Here is a 22,291-nt window from a genome sequence, read left to right on the forward strand (position 1 = left end):
GAGAAGGCTAAGAGAGGATTTGATGGAGATATTCAAAATCATGAACAGTTCAAATACAGTAAATAAAGAGAAGCTGTTTTCAATGCTGAAGGGTTGATAATGATAGAACATAAATTTAAGATGATTAGCAAAATAATCATAGATGATTTTGAAGCTTGTCCAATCTTTTGAATGAAGCAAAATACACACAGTCAAGTAAGAATGCAGTTTTAATTATCAGATATATATCCATTTTTATGGCTGGGGAAGCTGATATAGTTTGATGCTTAACAACCCTTTCACCAACTTCAACTGATGCAATGTGAATGGTTGTGATGCCACCATGAATGGATCTCTCAGGCCAGGAGCTCAGTATTTGTGTGATGGTCTGACTTGGATGGCCACAGTCACAATTTGAACTGTTCTTCTTGTTCCACTTGTGGACCAAGTGGCCGTGTCATCCCCAAGTTAATACAAATTAAGTGACATCGAACTAATAGTAGAAATTACAAGGTGAAAAGTATGCATTTCACTGGCTGAGCGCGGAGCAGACGATGAGCTGTGCCTGCTTTTAAGTGAGTTCAATATCTCATTTAAAATAATAATCCAAAGAACCAGTGCTTGAACACGAAAGACAATGGGATGTGAAGTTATTGGTATGAATAAGGACAAATCAGCAGGAAACAAGTGTCTGAATCACTGTTAACTATGTGAGGTGTTGAGGGATAACTTTATTTAAAGGATTTGGCTTTGTATCTTAAGCAGTTCATAAATTCTTCCATGTCAAAATCCAAGCAGTTCTTTTTATTAGATTGACATAATCTCTATTTCAGAATATAAAAAAGATAACACTGCTTCGAAACTAATTATCTAATCGAATAAGCCTGTCATGGGAATTCTGGCATTTTGAGATGCTTTATTTTGCTGGTAATCAAAATCTGCTTGTGGTTGAGCTACAATTTCACCTCTCTCTGTGTTACTTCTGTAGGTCCACAGCTCACTAATGGGGAATGTAAAAAACCCATCTAGCTGTGTATGTTCCAGGAACTTGTGTAGTTCCTTACATTTAGCAAATGTCTTGAAGCACTTAGACTGTGTTCAATGCTTACTATCATCTTCTACCATATTCATACTCAACTTTGCAAACAACTTCATAGTCATCTAGAAGTTCGTCCATAACTTCTTCACAACCTACTGTTAAGCTCCAATGACATATTCCGTACTCTGCTCACAGGTTTCTTCCCAAGTGGGGCCATGGCTCAGACATGATAGTCAAGCACCTGAAACACTGCAACCAACCTGCCTGACAGCTCAAATCTGAGTCCTTACCTGATATGCTCTGTAATTAACACAATCAGCAGGCAGCACTGTTCATAATTACGGTGAACTGTATTCAAGGGGCTCTTGGAAATAAGCCTCGTAGGCCAATGCGTTAATGCAGTCCTGAATGCATTAGTGACAAAATGCACTGCCACTTGTAGAACTGGCCTCTGACTCGGAATTAAATAGAGTTACCCTAGAGTCTACAACACGGAAATTGGCCATTTGGCGCAAATGGTTTAAGCCTGTATTAAAAACAGAAAATGCGGCAAATACTCAGCATGTCTGGCAGCATCTATGAAGGAAGAAATTGAGTTAACATTTCAGGTCAATAACTTTCTCAGAGTTATAATAGGAAGCAAATATAGAACTAGGGAAAGAGAGGAGGATAAAGAACAGAAGGGAAGGGCTCTATGAAGGCCTCTTATAGGCAGGAAAGATTAAATGACAAAAGGGAAGATGATACAAGGCACAAGGAGACAGTAATAGGACACGTAAAGAAATAAAACCTGGAGCCAGAGGAGGTGTAAATAGGAAAAGTGGAATCGCCACCAACCGTCATCTAAAACTAAATAAAACTCAAAATTGTGGCAGATTATGAACTGAAATTGCTGGACTCAAAATGTTAAGTTTGGAAGGTTGTAGAGTGCGGATTGAAAGATGGGCTGTTAGGCTTTGAACTTACATTGAGCTTCATTGGAAAAGTGTGGGAAGAAAATGGAAAGAAAGGTCAGAGTGGGGTGAAGAATTACAATGACTGATCTGTGCCAGTGTTAATGCTCCACAAAGACCTCGCCACATCCCTCTTCACCTCACTCTATCAGTATACCTTTCCATTCCTGTCTTCCTATATGTTCACCTAGCTTCTTTAAAGGTAGCTATGATGTTCCATGTGGTAGCAATTCCCACATTCTCACCACTCTCTAGGCAAAGCAGTTTTCCCTTAACGTATTTATTAATAACTGGCTATCTTATATTTATGATTCCTAAGTCTGGTCTGCCCTGCAAGTGGAAAACATCTCCTCATTCTTTCATAATTTTAAGGCCTCTGTCAGGTTACCTTCCAGCTCCTGGAGAAAAGAGCCCCCGCTTGTCCAGTCTTTCCTGAAACCAGGGCTGAACAGTATGCGAATTTTTTCCCCCATTTTATCCAATGCCTCCTTTCAAATCCAAAAGTGATCAAACTCTCAGATGGAAGTATAATATTAACCTGCCTCTTTGGCGGTTCTACGACTGTAGGGATCGCTGTTGGATTCGTGTGTGTAATTGTAGCTCACTGTTCAGGGTGGGGGGGAAGGGGGGGGTGGGCGCAGCAGTCGGGCTCGAGCTTCTGCCGGGTTTGCTCTGGGTCCATTTTTCTCAGCGACCGTTGAGGGGCGGAACCATAACCACCCGCCTACCAGGCCCTCCGCTCATTGGCTAAATTGCGGTAGGGAGGCGCTGTTCCGTCACTGATTGGACAGATTCCTTTGTCAATCAATAAGATTGACATCGCCTCGCGACCCTCGCCTCAGATTTACTGTCCCAATGCGGCAACCGACGAGTTAGTCTGTGGGGCTCGAGCTTCAGCCGGGTTTGCTCTGGGTCCATTTTTCTCAGCGACCGTTGAGGGGCGGAACCATACGACCCGCCTACTAGGCTCTCCCTCTCATTGGCTGAATTGCGGTGGGGGGGGGCGCTGTTCCGTAACTGATTGGACAGATCCTTTGTCAATCAATAAGATTGACATCGCCCCACGACCCCCACCGCACCGCACCCCACCCCACCGTGTGTCTCGGTTTTTACTGTCCCAATGCGGCAAATGACGAGTTAGTCAGTGGCGCCAGGATGATGGATTTATTAAAGCAGGTATCTTTTTGATTTTTATGTTTTAAATCTCCGATTGCTTGGCAGCGCTGCAAAGGGAGGCTTGTGAGAATCGAACCGTCGTTGAAACGCCCGCCGTTCATCACCACCGTCCTTTTGTCTATGACGTCTTTGGCAATCTCTCCTTGGCCTCCACCTATCACTGGCCCTCTATCCAGCTCCACCTGTCCCACCCCCAACCAGCTCATATTTCACCTCATTTCAATATGTCTTAGTTCTGATGAAGAGTCATACGGACTCTAAACGTCAACTGCATCCCTCTCCGCAGATGCTGTCAGACCTGCTGAGTTTTTTCCAGCAATTTTTGCTTCTGTCCCCACTGTTGGGCACCGTTTTTAAATAAAAATCGCTGGTGCGTAGCAGGGATGTCAAACACTTGAGATAAAAGCAAAATACCGCGGATGCTGGAAATCTGAAACAAAAACAGAAAGTGCTGGGGGGGGGGGGGGTGAGAAACTCAGCCCCCCCCCCCCCCACACAGCGTCTGCCGAGAGGGACACAGTTGACCTTTCGAGTCCGAATGACTCTTCATCACAACTAAGGAAATAGAGAAATAAGGTGAAATATAAGTTGGGGGGGGGGGTGGGGGTGGGGGTGGGGGGGTGTGTGTGGGGAGGACAGGTGGAGCTGGATAGAGGGCCAGTGATAGGTGGAGATAACCAAAAGATGTCATAGACAAAAGGACAAAGGGGTGTTGACGGTTGTGATATTATCTAAGAAATTGTGCTAATGGGGACGTTAAGGGTAGCAAGCTAGTGGCAGATAGCCCTAGTGGGGGTGGGGTGGGGGGGAAGGGATCGAAATGGGCTAAAAGGTGGAGATAAAACGGTAGATCGAAATAAATTTTCAAATAGGTGGGAAAAGAAAAATATATTTTAAAAATGTAAATTTGGAAAAAGGGAGGGGGTCGGAAAGGGGGTGGGGATGTAGGAGAGAGTTCATGATCTGAAGTTGTTGAACTCAACGTTAAGTCCAGAAGGCTGTGGAGTGCCTAGTCGGAAGATGAAGTACTGTTCCTCCAGTTTCTGTTGAGCTTCACTGGAACATTGCAGCAGGCCAAGGATGGACATGTGCGCTTGAGAGCAGGGTGGTGTGTTGAAATGGCAAGCGTCAGGGAGGTCTGGGTCATGCTTGCGGACAGACCGAAGGTGTTCCGCACAGCAGTCACCAAGTCTGCGTTTAGTCTCTCCAATGTAGATGAACTGCATTGGGAGCAGCGAATGGAGTAGACTAAATTGAGGGAAGTGCAAGTGAAGTGCTGCTTCACTTGAAAGGACTGTTTGGGGGAAAGTAAAGGGGCAGGTGTAACACCTTCTGTGGTTGCATGGGAAGGTGCCGTGGGAGGGGGTTGAGGTGTAGGGGGTGATGGAGGAGTGGACCAGGGTGTCCCGGAGGGAACGATCCCTGCAGAATGCCGCCTGGGTGGGGGGGGGGTGAAGGGAAGATGTGTTTGGTGGTGGCATCATGCTGGTGTTGGCGGAGGATGATCCTTTGAATGCGGAGACTTGTGGGGTGATAAGTGAGGACAAGGGGGACCCTATCATAGTTCTGGAAGGGAGAGGAAGGAGTGAGGGCGGATGCGCGGGAGATGGGCCGGACACAGTTGAGGGCCCTGTCAACTACCGTGGGTGGAAAGCCTCAGTTAAGGAAGAAGGAAGACATGCCAGAGGAAATGTTTTGGAAAGTGGCATCATCAGAACAGATGTGACGGAGGCGAAGGAACTGAGAGAATGGGATGGAGTCCATACAGGAAGCGGGGTGTGAGGAGCTGTAGTCGAGATAGCTGTGGGAGTCGGTAGGCTTGTAATGAATATTGGTGGACAGTCTATCACCAGAAATTGAGACAGAGGGGTCAAGGAAGGGGAGGGAAGTGTCAGTGATGGACCATGTGAAAATGGTGGAGGGGTGGAAATTGGAAGCAAAATTAATAAATTTTTCCAGGTCCAGATGAGAGCATGAAGCGGCACCGAAGCAGTCGTCGATTTACCGGAGAAAGAGTTGTGGGAGGGGGCCTGAGTAGGACTGGAACAAGGAATGTTCCACATACCCCATAAAGAGAGAGGCATAACTGGGGCCCATACAGGTACCCATAGCCACACCTTTTATTTGGAGGAAGTGAGACAAGTTTAAGGAGAAACTGTTCAGTGAGAGGGCAAGTTCAGCCAGACGGAGGAGAGTAGTGTTGGATGAGGATTGTTCAGGCCTCTGTTCGAGGAAGAAGCGGAGAGCCCTCAGACCATCCCGGTGGGGGATGGAGGTGTAGAGGGATTGGACGTCCATGGTGAAGAGGAGGCAGTTGGGGCCAGGGAACTGGAAATTGTTGATATGATGTAAAGTGTCAGAGGAGTCGCAGATGTAGGTGGGAAGGGACTGGCCAAGGGGAGAGAGAATGGAATCAAGATAGCAAGGAATGAGTTCTGCGGGGCAGGAACAGGCTGACATGATCGGTCTGCTGGGACAATTTTGTTTGTGGATTTTGGGTAGGAGGTGGAAGCGGGCAGTCCAAGATTAGGAGACTATGAAGTTGGAAGCTGTGGAGGGAAGATCTCCAGAGGAAATGAGGTCAGTGACAGTCCTGGAAACAATGACTTGATGTTCAGTGGTGGAGTCATGGTCCAGGGGGAGGTAGGAGGAAGTGTCTGCGAATTGACGCTCAGCCTCTGCGAGGTAGAGGTCAGTGCGCCAGACAACAACAGCACCACCCTCGTCAGCAGGTTTGATGACAAAGTCAGGGTTGGACCTGAGAGTGCAGCAAGTTCAGAGAGAGACAAGTTAGAGTGGGTGAGAGGCACAGAGAAATTGAGACGACTGATGTCACGCTGACAGTTCTCAATGAAAAGATCCAGAGCAGGTAAAAATCCAGAGGGAGGGGTCCAGGTGGATGGAGAATATTGGAGGTGGGTAAAAGGATCCGTTGAACGGGGAGAGGACTCCTGCCCAAAGAAGTAAGCACAGAGATGAAGGATGTGGAAGAAGAGTTCAGCATCGTACCAAGTCCAAAATTCATTGAGGTGAGGGCGTAAGGGTATGAAACTGAGTCCTTTGCTGAGCACTGAGCATTCAGCATCAGGGAGGGGAAGGTCAGGGGGTATGGTGAATACACGGCCGGGGCTGGGGTAGGAAGATGGGATGGGGTCAGCGGGACGGGCAGGCTTGGAGGGTCCTGAATGGGCATTGGTGTCGATGAGTTGTTGCTTCTTGCGTTCCTTTGCACCTGAAAGAGGCAAAGTTTCTTGTTGAGGTGTCGGATGAGATGAAGAATAAAATGAAACTGGGGGCAAGGACAGCTTAGAGATAGGGTGAGTCGGTGGGGCTGGAGGGAGAGGTCAAGTGTGTTCATATGGCGGCACATGGCACTGAGTGTGGATCTCAGGATGCGATGAGAACCGCAGTCCGAGGAATGTTGTATGTCCGGGAGATACCTGTAATCCTGGGTGGGTTCGAAACATGAGGGATGGAACTTCAGTTGGAATCCATGTGGGGTGAGTCGAAGATGGAGGCAGTCACTGAAGAAGGAAATATAGCTGTGAAAGTGAGTTTTAGTAAACATCTTATCAAACACCAGAAGAGAAATGGAAAGCTGTGAAAGTGAACATGGCAAAAGAGACAAGTGGAAATCCTGTCGGAGAGAAGAACAGTACTTCTTCAAGGTAGGCATTCCTGGCAGAGAAGTGGCAGTCAATTAAACACTAAGATAAAAACAAAATACTGCGGATGCTGGAAATCTGAAACAAAAACAAAAATAGCTGGAAAAACTCAGCAGGTCTGACAGCATCTACGGAGAGGAACACTGTTAACGTTTCAAATCCAAATGACTCTTCATCAGAATTAAAGAAATATAGAAATGTGGTGAAATATAAGCTGGTTGAGGGGGGTGTGAGACAGGTAGAGCTGCGAAAGGTGGAGGCAAAGAAGAGATTGCCAAAGATGTCATAGACAAAGGACAAAGGGGTTTGACGATGGTGATATTATCTAAGGAATGTGCTAATGGGGACATTAAGGGATGTTAAACATACCAGTTGCTGGCCAGATCTAGGCTGTGAGACTGGCTATCGGGATTTTTTTTTTATCGCGTGCCCAGCAACACCTTGACAGCTGAGCTCCGGGCCATAAACTTTCTGAGGTCGGGCCTTGGGGTGTTTTATGGTTTCTTGCCACAAGCTGTTACTGGAGATGCCTCCTGCTTGTGCTGACTGCTCCTCCCCCAATCAGAGCTTCCCATTGTTCCCGCTCTTTCCTGGCCATTGGGTTTTGAATGCTCAGTGACGCGCCCCCCCCCCCCACCCCCCAAAACCAATGTTGGCTGTTCCTCCAATCACGGCTTTCCTTTTTTCCTGCTCCTTCCAGACAGAGCCCCCCCACCCCCGTGCTTTGGCCATTGGACTTTGAATGCTAAGCGCCGCTCGCACCTCTACTTGAGTTGCCCCGTCCCCCCCTGCAGTCAAATACCATTTAACAAAGGCTGAAAAAAATAAAGACATGAGGAAAAAAACATTAAAAATATTGGTTGAGTAAACACTGGAAACAACCCACAAGAACACTTTCGTATGCTGCACTTGTGGCAGAATCTGGGCCTCATGGTTTGGCCTCTTCAGCCATCAGCAAAAGTGCACCATATGAAGCTACCTCACCCCCAAGGATTTGACTTGGTGCATGTCCATCATCCCACATAAATGGAAGAATCCTGCGGCAGACTGAAATAATAAAATAATGGTTGAGTAAATTGGAATGGGCTAAACAGATGGTGACACTGAGCTTCCTCTCAGTCCAAATCCAGAGACCCCCTTACACTGAAGCTATAAAATGGAAATCAGAGTGCCCCAGTGTGAGGGATGGTCATGGTGGCGAAATCAGCTGCAGCTATGGCAAAAAGCTTATCACGAGTGAGGATCATAAGGTGGGATCAGATGCCAGTTGGGGACGCCTGATATGCTATTGTCAGCAGCCCTTCAGAAGAAGCAAGAAAGCTGATGCTGCCATCCCCTCCCCATTCCCTGTTCTTGTGCTTAAATCTAATCTCGTTTTTCGATGTGGGAAAGTTAGAATTGTGAAAGATGGAGGAAATCGGAGCCTGGGCAGGGAAGAATGGGCCAAATTGTCCTTTCTCCATATTGCCGGAGACTAGATGTATGACTGAAGATGTGCATTGGGACCGTGTGGAAGTCCTGACGCATGGACCTACATGGGAATTACCCAGCAAGTTCAAACTTGTGATGGGCAATACCCCTGCTCTTCAGGCCCCTTAGCAAATGTGTCAAACTCCGAGTTAGAGCCGGAGACTTCAGGCAATTCCATGGTACCTGGGTAGTTACCCAGGAAATGTCAGGCAGATTAAAACCTAGTCTAACACTTGAGTAACTACACAACTGACCCCACCCCCCACCATCACACACCAACCACTGACTACCCCCTGAACCAACCCAACTACCCCTCATCACTCGACTAACCCCCCTCCCCCCCACCACTCCCGAACCGGACTACCCGTCCACTCACTCACTTACCCTTTCATCTGCTCACTCACTTACCCATTCATCCGCTCACTCACTTACCCATTCATCCGCTCACTCACTTACCCATTTCTCCACTCATCCATTCACTAACGTTAAGACTGGACTTTTAAACTTAACCATACTGCACCTAGTGTTGTAAAATGGGGTGGACTCTATTCCATTCCCTGAGGGACACTGCTATACATTTGTGTGAATGCTGGGCTTGAAAGATCCTGGAAGAAATGCGCAGCAGCATTGAGTTGGGAGGAATTTTGAGCCCAGCAGCAGTCAACTATCATTACCGCTGCTTAGATAATCTGGGCCCATGTTCCTTAAATGAGCAATTCGTGAACCTGCTTTGTGACACATCTATGTAAAGTATTTTTTTAAAAAGCAGAAATGAAAATTTAGCATCTATGACAATTGCATTTCCAATGATCTGAATCCATAACTAACACTATACCCCAAGACTTAACTTAACCCATGATCACAGTGTTAAATCCCAACTCTTCCAGTGAATTATTTCAAGTGCAGTCACTGCTGGAGCAGACAATTTGTGCATAAACAAATTTACAAACAGTAAATGAGATATTTCTGTTGGTGTTGATTTAAGGGAGGAATTTTGGCCAGGACACCAGGAGAATACTTTTTTTTCCAAGTAACATATTTTACAGCCACAACAAATGCAGACAAGACAGCAAGACATCTTATCTGAAAAACACTAGATAATCCAGTTTCTTTCTTGAAAATTTTGATTAAATGTTTGGATTTTTTTTATGGTGTAAAAATGTGCCTTTTGACCATCTAATTATCAGGGGCATGAGAGGGATTTTCAAAAATTGGGGAAGGGTAATGTCTGGAGAAGTCTGTGCCATTTTACTGCACGAGTGAAATAATGTGAGTCCACAAATAGTAATTGCATTTTGTCATTGATAAAAATGCAAGTGGACACGCACTGGGGCACATCACACAGGAGCTGGATTCTCTGCTCATTGAATGTCAACTTACTCAGGGGTTTTCCATCAGAGATCACTGGATGGTGATCAGCAGTGGATTTTTCTCATTAGCTCAGATTGCTAAGATTAATGCATTGATCAGCACAGAAATAGTCATTCTGCCTATCGTACCTGTGCCAGTTCATCTGATCTCATTAACCCTGGCCTTTTAAATGTTTGTTCTTCAATTATTTATCTACTTTTTTTTAACTATCTGTTATGAATTCTGCTTCCACCATTTTTCATGATACAACCACAATCTGTAACCTCATGGCCTAGCATATTCCCCAAGGGCATCAACCCTGGTTCAATGAACAGTATAGGATGACATGCCAGGAGCAGCACCAGGCAAACCTAAGATTAAGTGTCAACCGGGTGAAGCTTCAACACAGGACCACTTCCATGCCAAACAGCATAAGCAGCAAGGGGTAGACAGAGCTAAGCGATTCCACAACCAATGGATCAGGTCTAAGCTCTGCAGTTCTGTCACATCCAGTCGTGAATGATGGTGGACAATTAAACAACTCACTGGAGTAGGAGGCGGATCCAGCAATATCCCTATCCTCCATGACGGGGGAGCTGGGCACATCAGTGCAAAAGATAAGGCTGAAGCAATTGCAATAATCTTCAGCCAGAAGTGCCGAGTAGACAATCCATCTCAACCTCCTCCGGCGGTCCCCAGCATCACAGATGTCAGTCTTCAGCCAATTTGATTCACTCCATGTGACATCAACAAACGGTGAATGTGCTGGATGGGCCCTAACAGTATTCCAGCAATAGCACTGAAGGCTTGTGCTCCAGAACTTGCCATGCCCTTAGCCAAGCTATTCCAGTGCAGCTGCAACACTGCCATCTACCCGACAACGTGGAAAATCGCCCAGGTATGTCCTGTATACAAAAAGAAGAACAAATCCAACCCAGCCAGTTACTGCCCCAACAGTCAACTCTCTATCATCAGTGAAGTGATAGAAGAAGGTCTTCAACAATGCTATCAAGTGGCACTTGCTTAGCAGTAATCTGCTCACTGACACACAGTTTGGATTCCACCAGGGCCACTCAGCCCCTGACCTCATTACAGCCTTGGTTCAAACATGGACAAAAGAGCTAGATTCCAGAGGTGAGGTGAGAGTGACTGCCTTTGACATCAAGGCAGCACTTGACAGACTGTGGCCTCAAAGAGCCGTAGCAAAACTGGAGTCACTGGGAATCGGGGAAATCTTTTCACTGGTTGAAGTCATACCTGGTACAAAGGAAGATGGTTGTGGTTGTTGGATGTCAGTCATCCCAATTCCAGGACATCGCTGCAGGAGTCCCTCAGGGTGGTGTCCTCAGCCCAACCACCTTCGGTTTCTTCATCAATGATCTTCCTTCCATCATAAGGTCAGAAATGGGGATGTTCACTGCTGATTGCGCAATGTTCAGCGCCATCCGTGACTCCTCAGATAATGAAGCAGTCCATGTCCAAATGCAGCAAGACCTGGACAATATCCAGACTTGGGCTGACAAGTGGCAAGTAACATTCGTGCCACACAAGTGCCAGGCAATGACCATCTCCAACAGGAGAGAATCTAACCATCGCCCCCCCGACGTTAAATGACATTACCATTATTGAATCCCCCACAATCAACACCCTGCAGGTTATCATTGCCCAGAATCTGAAATAGACTAACCATATAAATACTGTGGCTACAAGAGCAGATCAAATGCTAGGAACCCTGTGGCGAGTAACTCACTTCTGAATCCCCAAAGCCTGTCCACCATCTACAAAGCACAAGTGTGGAGTGTGTTGGAATACTCTCCACTTGTCTGGATGAATACAGCTCCAGCAACGTTCAAGAAGCTTGACACCATCCAGGATAAAACAGCCCGCTTGATTGGCACCCCATCCACAAACACTGAATCCCTCCACCACCGACGCACAGTGGCAGCAGTGTGTATAGCATCTACAAGATACACTGCAGGAACTCATCAAAGCTCCTTTAAAAATCCTGGATAATCTTGAACATGTTTATCTGTTATCTCATCATAATCTTCTATGCTGTAGCCTGTAATCAAAAGAACCCTAGTTCTTCAGTCTGCCCTCATAATTAACTTCAACCTGAGCTGGAATCAACAACCTTGGCACAGTCCAGGGATTCAAAGGGAGAGTGATTAAATAGTAGCCGTTTAGCTATGGCTTGGACTTCATTGTCCCCTCCCTTTTTAGCTAACCACAGAGTGGTGTTAATGGACCACCATGATGAGACTTGTGGAACTCCTCTTGCCTGGAGTACGTGGTACAGAATTTAGAAGTATACATAGGGAAGAAAAGGGAAATAAATATTCTAAAATGGTTCGAGACGTTTTGACTTAATGTGTTGAAATTAGGAGATGTTCTAAGTATGTTCAATTGGTTCGCAATCTCACCACCTTATGTTTCTTATAAAGGTACGATACAGCTGTTCATGAACTTGACAACACTGAAGGAGGGATGTCAGCTTCACTGTTTTGAACTTAAGCATGGAAGCTCAAAACTGTAGGCCTTGTGAGTTGGAACCTCATCATGTGGATCAGGTTAGTGCATTACATGGGTGGGGGAAAGGGGGCACACGCAGCCTCTACATCTGTTGGTCTCGATAGATTTTCCTCATCATCTGCATGTAGCCTTAAATTCATGGTCTGTCTGACCAGGCTGAGATTCAGAATTGTTACTGTTTCCTTTCTTGCATCCTGCCAAAATAATATAAGGAAACACTGGTAGAGGCAAGATTGTACCACCTTCCATTTTATCTTTTCTCCCCTTCTGTGAGGAAATGCCTGGCCTGCACTTAGCAATTAACTGCCTAAAATAGAATGTTGCTGTGTTTTAAAGGGGAAGTGCATTAATTTGAATTGCCACACAATCACTTTCATGGGAGCGGACGGATTGTAGTGGTTCATGAACAGTGCCCACCACAGCTTTTCAAAGATGAGCAACAAATGCGACCTTGCAATATCACCCACATCCTATGTTTTTATTTAAAATATGCCCGATGATTAAACCACTAACCACTATTAGTTACGTTAACAGTAGCCAAACTGAAAGCCTGATCCATTGAGGCATATAGGGACACTATTTAAATTCAAGCTTGTAATCATTTCCATTATTCTCTTTTAAACCATTTCTACTGTATGCCTCATGTTGGTGTGGGAAATATATATCTGGGAAAATATAAATAAAAATATATTTGTGGGAAGTTTGTGCATCAAGATAATGTCCTGGTAACCTGTGTGTCATGCTAATTATTCTGAGGTATTGTTTTGGATCTCTTTTAGGCTCCAGCTACTGTGTATTACTTCCCCAACTTCATCACTGCTTCAGAAGAAAATTACCTTCTACAGCAGGTATGTTACTGCATTTTGATTCATCACAGTAGCAAAATTAATTAATTTGGAAGGTGAACACAGAGAGACCTCTTTATAACAAGAGTGTTATCTAAGATTTTTTTTGCACACATACTCAGGTTTGGATACAAAGGCCCCAAATTCTCTCTGGCATCCAGCACGAGTGGTTATTCTTCATGTGTAAGACCAATGTCGGCAGGCTGTTTAACCTTCAAGGGCTGTTCTCACCTGGCATCGTGCATGTGCTTCCCAGCAAGTGTTCTGGGAAGGATCAGGATATGTCCCTCAGCCTAAGGGTACTCAGGCCATTGTAATTCCTTCACTGCCACATGCTGAGGTCAGCTAAATTTGCACATGCCAAGAATTTATATTTACAACTTTGATATCTCATAGAAAACAAATTAATTGACCCAGAAAGAAAATATAGCACAGTCTGTTGATAATGATTGTCCTTGGGCAAAAAATTACGCTTGGCGTGCGGGCGCGCACCCAACATGCCCGAGTGTGAAATAAAGTGCGTTGATGTCGGCCAACGTCAATGGGTACTCTCACAATAGTTAGGTTGTCGGGTGCGTGCCGGAGACGGAAGCGTGCCCGCCGATAATTAAAAGGCCATTAAGTAAAACAATTATCCTGAATTTTTCACTGCCCGTTCAATCTAACAGTTGACAGCAGGCAAAAAGGCCAAGCAGCCTTTGCATTTTTTAGGAAACCTCATCCACGGTTGGGATGAGGTTTCCTAAAGCGAATAAAAATAAAATAAAAAGGTAAGACTTGACTTAGAAACATGTCCCTGCTCATGTGACAGAGTCACATGAGGGGAAATGTTTTATGACATTTTTAGTTTCTTTATTAATTTTTTTAAGCAACGCTTCATCTCCCTGAGACAGCTCCATGACTCAGGGAGATTAAAGCGCTCTTTCTCGTGCATGTGCGAAGTTCATGCTAGGCCTGCTTGCCCTCCTCCCCCCGCCCACACAGGCAGTGCTGAGCACTGCCGCTCGCGTTCCAAGCTGGGCGGGCCTTAATTGGCCCACCCGCGTAAAATTGCAGTGCAGGTGGTGGTCATCTTCCCGAACTCCCCCACCAAGGGCAAAACTCTGCTCCTTAGTACTCATCTTGCATAGTTTCTAGGGACATTAGAGGTAAATTTCTCTTATAAACCATTCTGCTTGTTTTAGTTATTTTTAACCTGTGATAAATGACTTAACAAAATTGCATCAATTACATACTCAGGTTGACAAATGACCCACAAGCCTCACTCCTGTTCTGAGGCCGTGTCCAAGTAAGAGTCGCCTCCATCTTGCCTGAAGTAGCCTGAGAACTGTGAAGAAACCTGTCTCCCTAGGTGGGAGGGTGGCATGGAGTCTTTGAGACAGGTTGTGATGAATCTAGAGGAAAAATAGGTGCATCATCTAGACTTTTTTGTATTGTGATATTGTTCGTCTCAAATTATTTAGACATCTTGACAAGTTGAGAAAGTTGTGTTTTTCACTGTTCTCATCTGTGATTTTTCAGGTTTACAATTCTCCCAAACCGAAATGGACTCAGTTGTCAGGAAGGAGACTGCAGAACTGGGGTGAGTGCAGACTGAGTGATGGGAGCCATTGTGTAGAACACCCACTCTGATTTTATATGCAGGTGGGGGCATTATTGAGAGAGATGGTGTTAATGTAGATAAAAGCAAAATACCGTGGATGCTGGAAATCTGAAATAAAAACAGAAAATGCTGGAAAAACCCAGCAGGTCTGACAGCATCTGTGGAGAGAGAAGCAGTTAATGTTTCAAGTCCGTTTGACTCTTCTTCAGAGCTAAGGTAGAATTGGATGCATTATCCCCTGTTCAAACTAATGAGATGCACTACTGTCTTTGCGTTGAAACTTCTGGAATAACATTGTACAAATAACATAGGTGTATACCTCGACTGCTTATGCATGAATTTTAAAAGCTTAAGTTATACTTTAAACTTTCTCTCCTGGAAGCTATGCAGGTACAGTTTCACCTGGGCCAGCAGCCTCTAGTATCCTGCCCAAGTTTCTTTATGGGTGAGCTTTGATGGTGAGAATTAACAGGGAGTTCTTTCAATATTCAGTGTCCGTTGTACTGGGGCTCCTCTGAGATTCAAAATCCCTGTCTTCCTCCCTCAATTCGTAATCTAAGATCAGTGATGATGCAGCAGTGTTCTAGGATTAAACCCGTAAGTGATAAGTCAGTACCTTTAGTGGTTGAGGGGAAGAAAAGAAATTGGAAATTGAATTTGGTACAGTTGTGGTTATATTTAGTCAACTTTCCTGATCTGCAGGTGGTTTACCTCACTCAAAGGGAATGCTTGCTGAGAAACTGCCTGACTGGCTGGACAAGTATGCCAAGAAAATCTCATCCCTGGGACCCTTCAGAGGAAAAGTTGCTAATCATGTGTTGGTTAATGAATACAACCCTGGTGAAGGAATAATGGTACTAGTGTAACTCAGCAATAGTTAACTTGTTGATTTTTGATCTCCATTAATCAATAATTGTTTCATAGGTTTTCTGATTACCTTAAGTTTAATTATTACAAAACTTCCAGTTATTATTGCTCAACTAAAATAATTCAGGGAACATAACCAGCATAGGGGGGACTCTGGCATCTATCCTTTTTCACTTTCAAGCTCGTGTGCTTGCTTTCTCTCTACTTTTATGTTCTCTACATGTTTCCGTCTTGCTTTCTCTCCAGCTCTCTTATTCCATGCTCCCTTCTTCTGTGCATGATCAATTTGCTTTTCTATTTTCTATTTAATTTGATTCTACTATGCCTGCTGGTTTACTTCTCCTTGAATATCCCTCTCTTTCTGACTCATGTTCTTCTTTAGCTTATTTGTGAAGCTGCTTGGGAGATGTGATATTTAAATGCAAATCTCTGCCATTTTTCTTTGTTCTCTTTTTCTCACTCCATTTCTCTCTCTCTTTCTCTCTGTCTGTCTCTCTCTCTCCTATCCCCACTCAGCTCTTCATTTCACTGTAGCTTCTGGGTAAAAATTTAAGATGTACCCCAAATGAAGGAAGAAGTATTAAATGTACTTTTGCACAATATGTCGATTGACATTAACTGCTGTGCCTGTTAGCACCTTGGAACGTTTTCTTACATTAAAGGTGTGACATAATGCAAATTGCTTTATGGCAGATGAACATAACAATCCTAGTTAAAGTTATCAAGCTATTGAATGAAATCAGTCTCTTGTCTTTATAGCCTCACGAGGATGGGCCTCTGTACTTTCCAACAGTAACCACTATCAGCCTTGGCTCTCAAACTCTGTTAGATTTCTATCATCCCATTGAGAGAGAGGATGAAGAGGGAGAGGTTAGTAATCTAGTCCTCACTTATACACTGTGGACATGTTTTTACATTGTTATGAATATAGCTTTGTTCTTTCATATCCCATAGATTTGACTTTATGACAAGAGTGCTGTTGGAGGCAGTTGTGCAACACAATCTAGTGAATGGCATAGGAGTTACTAAAGTTCTCGTAGAGAAAAGGTTATACTGGACACCTCTGATGGTATAATTAATGATTGGTGGCATTTGCATCATAGTCATCACCTTGGCATTTAGATGGGTGAATTCTCAGGTATCTCTACTGGGCAGCAATCATTTTTGTCATTGCTGGCCTCAAACAGATGCTGCCTGGCACTGGGGAAGCCCTGACTGGAAAATGAAAACAAGACATTTATGAAACTTCATGGGTAAAGTGAATCTACCATTCAGCTTGCACAGTCTAAATGTGACAGCAAAGTGATTAATGCATATTACATAAAGGCAGGAAAATAGCATGATTAAATACATACCTCAGAGGTATAATAAGGGCTGAATCACTCAGTTCCTGCAACTGCCTAAGATTACCAATGAAAGTACCGTTTGGAGCATTTATTTAATTATAAAACTGGCAACACAGAATGCTCACAGCCCATCTTGGCAATACTGGTTCCAGCTCTTCAACTGGAGCCGGGCAATCTATTCCTCTGGCCTTTTACTGCATTCTTTTCAAGTCTTTCAAGTACTTATTCAGTTACTTTTTAAATGATGATATAATCTCTGACTCACTAGCCAATTGCGGTAAAACATTCCAAGTTCTAATAACCCTCAACATGCAAAATGTTCTTCAAATTCCCACTTTATTCTTTACAATTGATTTTGTAAAGCACTAAGAAGTCTTTTTGTTGAAACAGAATTGCTGTCCTATACAGAGTTGTTCACCTTTTCCCTTCCCATCTCTCTTGAAGGCGTTCACTCTTTTAATTATTGGATGTGGGTGTTGTTAGCAAGGCCAGCGTTTATTGCCCATCCCTAATTGCCCTTGAACTGAGTGGCCTGCTAGGCCATTTCAGAAGGATTCAACCACATTGTTGTGGATCTGGAGTCACATGTAGGCCAGACCAGGTAATGATGGTAGATTCCCTTCCCTAAAGCACATTGTTGTAAAAACCCACCTGGTTTACTAATCAATGATAGTTTCATGGTCACCATGGACTAGTTTACAATTCCAGATTTTTTTATTAATTTAATTTAAATTCCACCAGCTGCCATTGTGGGATTTAAACACATGCTACCAAAGAGTTAGCCTGAGCCTCTAGATTACTAGCACAGTGACATTACCACTACAACACTGTCATCTCCCCTTCATTCTGCGTATAATATGATATTCACCAGCTACCCTCTTGAATCCTCCTCTACAAGTTGCATTGCTTTTTAAGAGTAAGCTTTCACCAGTGCTTCTCATTAACTTATTGAGGGCTGCCATACTATCCAGTGCCTTGCTTGAGAGCCACTTGATGAAGATTCCAGCAGTAGATGAGCTGATGTAAAGACTGAGCTGGGCAATAAATCGAAGTGTAAGTAAACGGTCTTGGTGATAGAAGACATGAGATTGGAGCTCAAATAAGGGGCAAGTATGCCAAGGTTATGAACAGTCTATTTCAGCCTGACAGTGGCCAGAGAAAGGGATGGAGTCAGTGTAGAAAATTAAGTTTGTGGTGGAGAGCAAAGACACTGGATTTAGTCTTTCCAATATTTAATTAGAGGAAACTTCTCATCCAGTAATGGCTGTCAGACAAACAGCATGACAAATTAGAGACAGTGGAAGGATTGAGAGAGATGATGTAGAGTTGGGCGTCTGTGTGCATGTGGACCTGTCATTATTTTAGAATGGTGTCACTGAGGAGCAGCTTGTAAATGACAAATAGGATGGGGTCAAGGATAGATCCTGAGGGGACTTCAGAGTTAATAGAACAGTAGGAGGAGAAATCATTGCTGACGTTCTCTAGCTGTAACTGGATAGATAAAAATAGAACCAACCCAGGACTGTCGTACACAGTTGGATAATGGAGGAGGGACGTTAGAGGAGGATGGTGTGCTGAGCCATGTCAAAGGCTGCAGACAGATTTAAGTGAATTTATTCAGTGAACAGCCTAGTATACAGATCAGGTAGATCTCAGATTTCTTCCTTGTTCAGCTGGGGTTCCTGCCTCTGATTTCTATCCACAATCTCTGTTGGAATTTCATGCCTTTGGATGGGATAAGGCTCGATGAATTAGTCTTGCTGCTCAACATCCTGCCTCATTCATGAATATTGACCACTTGGATGAAATATTAGATGACTAATGATACCAGTGGAGCCAGAAATGTATCCAAGAGAAAGTCAGTGTATTGGAAGTGGCAAAAGATTGGAGAGAAACATTTAGGAAAATAAATGTCATCTTCAAATTAGATCTTGTATAACTCCTCCCCTACCTTTTCCAGGTTTATTTTCCTCAGACTGAAGAGAACCGCTACTTTCAGTCTCTTCTCCTTGAGCCACGTAGCCTCCTCGTGCTGCAGGATGACATGTACGTGAAGTATCTGCATGGCATCAGGCCTGTGATGGAGGACATTGTCACAGAGAAGGTCGCTAACTTGAAATTGTGCAACACAAATGTTGGGGCTATTTTAAAAAGAACTACAAGAATATCCCTGACTATTCGTTATGTGCCAAAGGTTTTAAAAACTACCATACTGCTAGGGAGGAAGAAATGACATTTGTTCTTTTGAATATGTTGTGGTACAAGTCTCTGGATTCCCTATTCAGCTTCCTCTCACCTTTCCTCCTGAAAATGTGGAACTATTTCTTAGCATGCGGTTCCTTAGATGTGCCTCCACGATGGTGCCTCTTTAAATGGATATCCCTCACGTACACCAAGAAAATGAGTGCTGTCAGATTGTTCAGTTGTGAAAGGAATCAAAGTAAGTGTGATATCACTCTTACTCATTGTTCAAACGTGTACACTCTGCAACAGGGGTCAATGTATGGTGACTAAGAGAAAGAACTTCTTCCCCACCTTCCCCGATCTCCATTGCCCCTATCCTTGGGCCAGTGAAACTAGTAACAGTGCCCTTACAGCTAAATTTAGCTTGCTCAACACAGACTGGGATTAAACCTGGAGCCTCTTGGACTATGTTGCTTGGTGTGGCACGTAGCAAGTCTGTGTCTCAGTTGTTTCAGGCACTGTTAGAAATTGCTGAAAGGAAGAAGTCACGTGCAACTGTCCCAGTCTCATGAATTTTAAAAGAATTTGTGTGTATTTTAACGAAAAATTGTAACACATTGCCCCAACTGCTAATGTGTATGGTGCCCACTTCCTGAATTATAAATTAAGATCTATTCAGTTATTACATTATGTAATTCAGCCACCAGTTGAAAAGAATGAATTCTCCTATGTTACTGATTCTTTCTAGAATAAATAATGTTTGTTTGGACTGTGGTTATAAACATGGAGTGAATAAATTTTATTTATTTTATAAATGACTAAGTGCATGTCACTACTTTATTGTTCTTTTTAAGGTGTTTCTCCCCATCTCCTTTTTTCCTAATTCTTTTGCGTTTCAGGCAGTAGTACACTTTCAGCTAAGATAGAGGAGTAACCCAGGCTGTGGAGCTCTTGATGCTATTGCTGGGTGAAGAAAAATGAAAGTCTGATTCTCATTTTGAATACAACGTTAATTTGGAGAACAATAAATAAAGAATATTCTAACTCCAGGGTTAATTCGTCACAGACCAGCCAGGGCATTAAATGTGCAGATCAAAATTTGGGGATATTGTAATAATGACCTAAAAAAGATAGTTCAGACATTCTCCTGTATTTGCTGAACATGTGACTCAATGTAGGACAACTTCTTTGGTATATATGATCCCTAATTACATACTGACAGAGGGCCATATCTGCATCTCAGGTGATTCAGGAGTTGTTAGAAATTGCTGAGTGGAAGAAGTCACATATAACCATTTAACACCAAATGGAATGAAAACGTGGAATTATTTAACCAGGAACACTGATCGGGCCAGAACCTTCTCACTATACAAGTAGTTTCAAATATTAAATACACTTCATTTTATTTAAAATTACCATGCATCAGTTGGATTTGTCTCATTTTATCTTGTGTTCTGGTGGGTCCCAAAACTCTCCATAGATTGGTCATTTATTGCAGATGCACCTATCAAAAGTCTAGATGGAGACTAGATTGGCCATTGACAGGTCGGCGGGCCCGCAGCTGATTTTGCTGCGCCCCCGCCTTCCTGAACATTTAAATGGGGCGGGATGATGTCAGGGGTTTCTCCCCACATCATCCCGCGTCATTTTATGCGTCGGCAAGCGGACCCCACCTCCTGCTCGCCATCGGCAAAATTCTGCCCACTGAGTTTTAGATTAGTTAATAGGGAATAGTAGAATGGGAGTCACGAAAATCTAGACAAATAGAGCAGGCTGCAAGAGTCTGAGAAAAATAAGCTATTGACAGCAATGGTGCAGGCTGTCACAATAGCATTGTGTTATTAGTCCACATGGTGTTTTCATACCAAGCACCAACACACTGGTCTCTCACATCATGAAAACTCTGTCACGCATATTCTACATTGACAATATCTACTGGAAGAGTAACTGAAAGCCAAATCCTGATGTTGTAATAGTCAGTGCTAAGACCAGAGAGCTAAAAAAAATAGAAAAGAAATAGGCATTGTTCCTCAGCTTACATTGAGCTTTATTGGAACTGTATCGAAATCCAAAGCAGAAATCCTAAGTGACAATGGGGTCAGGAATTGAAGTGACAAATGACACTTCTTCATTACACTAGAGAACAGAATAAAGCTGTCTGGCAAAGTGAGGATCAAATCTGCACTTAATATGCTGACATCGAGGAGACAATACCTTGAGCAGCAAATACAGTATAGAGACTGGAGGAAGTACATATAAATTGCTATCATACTTGGAAGGGTTGATTGTGCCCTTGGACAGTGGTTTGGGTGCACTTGGATGGGTACATGCTGCAATTCCATTGCCAGGTGATAGGAGTGATGGAAGAGGAAACTAGGATATCACAGAGGAAGCTTTCCTTTAGAATAATGAAAGGGGAGGTGAAGATGGAACCAATTGCATTGGAGATGGCAAAAATGTGGAGGCTGCTAGGATGGAAAGCAAGGATGGTGAGTTTCTATCACTTTTGAGATGGGGTGAAGGCAGAAGCAAAGAAACAGGATGGACTCCGTTGAGGTTTATCACCCATGGTGGAGGTACATTATCAGCCAAGGAGAACATTTTAAAAGTTCTGATGTGAAAGTTGGCATCACCAGAGCAGATTTGATGAAAATGAAAAAATTGGCTGAAGGGAGCCAAGTCCTTGCAGGGGATGGAGTGAAAAGAACTATAATCTAGGTACTTGTGGGACTCAGGGCTTGTATTTGTTGTCAGTGGAAAGCCAATCTCAAATACAGAAAGAACCAGTCCAGAAAATGGTCAGTAGTGGGTCACAAAAAGGTAAGAGAGGTGGAAATTTGAAGCAAAGTTAATATAGGATTTCCAAATATAAGGTTATCAAGTAGAAGAATGAGATTGTGGATGCTCAACCTTGGTTGTGATGTCAGTGAAATAGCCTGTCACCATTGACCATTAAAGTCCTTGCATGAAGAATGGGCACTTGTGTGAGGTCCCAAAGAGCTCCCATACCCTACAAAAATTCACACCTTCAAAGTGGAGATAATAACATTTGTTTGGAACCCGAAAAACTACTGTAAGTGAGTCCGTATAATGAATGTCAGCCGTTAGAACAGACATGTTAGCTTGATTTAGTTGGTGGTGCTTGTAAGTTAGAACGTGATGATTCAAGCCCAATTCTGGGTGCATTTGAGTGGACTGACACTCTTGTGTGCCATTAACAATGAGAATTTAGAACAAAGTCCAGTACCTCTAAGTCTTTGGCTCAGGTTTTCAGTAATGATC

The 22,291-nt window shown here is 43.7% G+C and overlaps 1 protein-coding gene and 1 long non-coding RNA gene across 2 annotated transcripts in view; one reads left to right on the forward strand and one right to left on the reverse strand.

Annotated features, from left to right (window-relative positions):
• Positions 1 to 2,513, reverse strand: part of LOC121272650 — a 69,386-nt gene extending 66,873 nt beyond the window's left edge. The window contains exon 1 of the long non-coding RNA XR_005941897.1: positions 2,360 to 2,513. This is a non-coding gene — a long non-coding RNA (uncharacterized LOC121272650). The remainder of the gene's footprint in view (positions 1 to 2,359) is intronic.
• Positions 2,514 to 3,031: 518 nt separating this feature from the next.
• Positions 3,032 to 19,820, forward strand: alkbh6 (alkB homolog 6). The gene is made up of 7 exons (XM_041179117.1): positions 3,032 to 3,147; positions 12,077 to 12,202; positions 12,944 to 13,012; positions 14,531 to 14,591; positions 15,315 to 15,466; positions 16,239 to 16,349; positions 18,786 to 19,820. Exons 2-7 carry the CDS (start codon positions 12,149 to 12,151, stop codon positions 19,056 to 19,058), a joined length of 720 nt encoding a protein of 239 aa, XP_041035051.1. The 5' UTR covers positions 3,032 to 3,147; positions 12,077 to 12,148; the 3' UTR covers positions 19,059 to 19,820.
• The last annotated feature ends 2,471 nt before the right edge of the window (positions 19,821 to 22,291 follow it).

Source organism: Carcharodon carcharias, chromosome 34, assembly GCF_017639515.1.
Source record: "Carcharodon carcharias isolate sCarCar2 chromosome 34, sCarCar2.pri, whole genome shotgun sequence".
NCBI classification, from domain to species: domain Eukaryota; kingdom Metazoa; phylum Chordata; class Chondrichthyes; order Lamniformes; family Lamnidae; genus Carcharodon; species Carcharodon carcharias.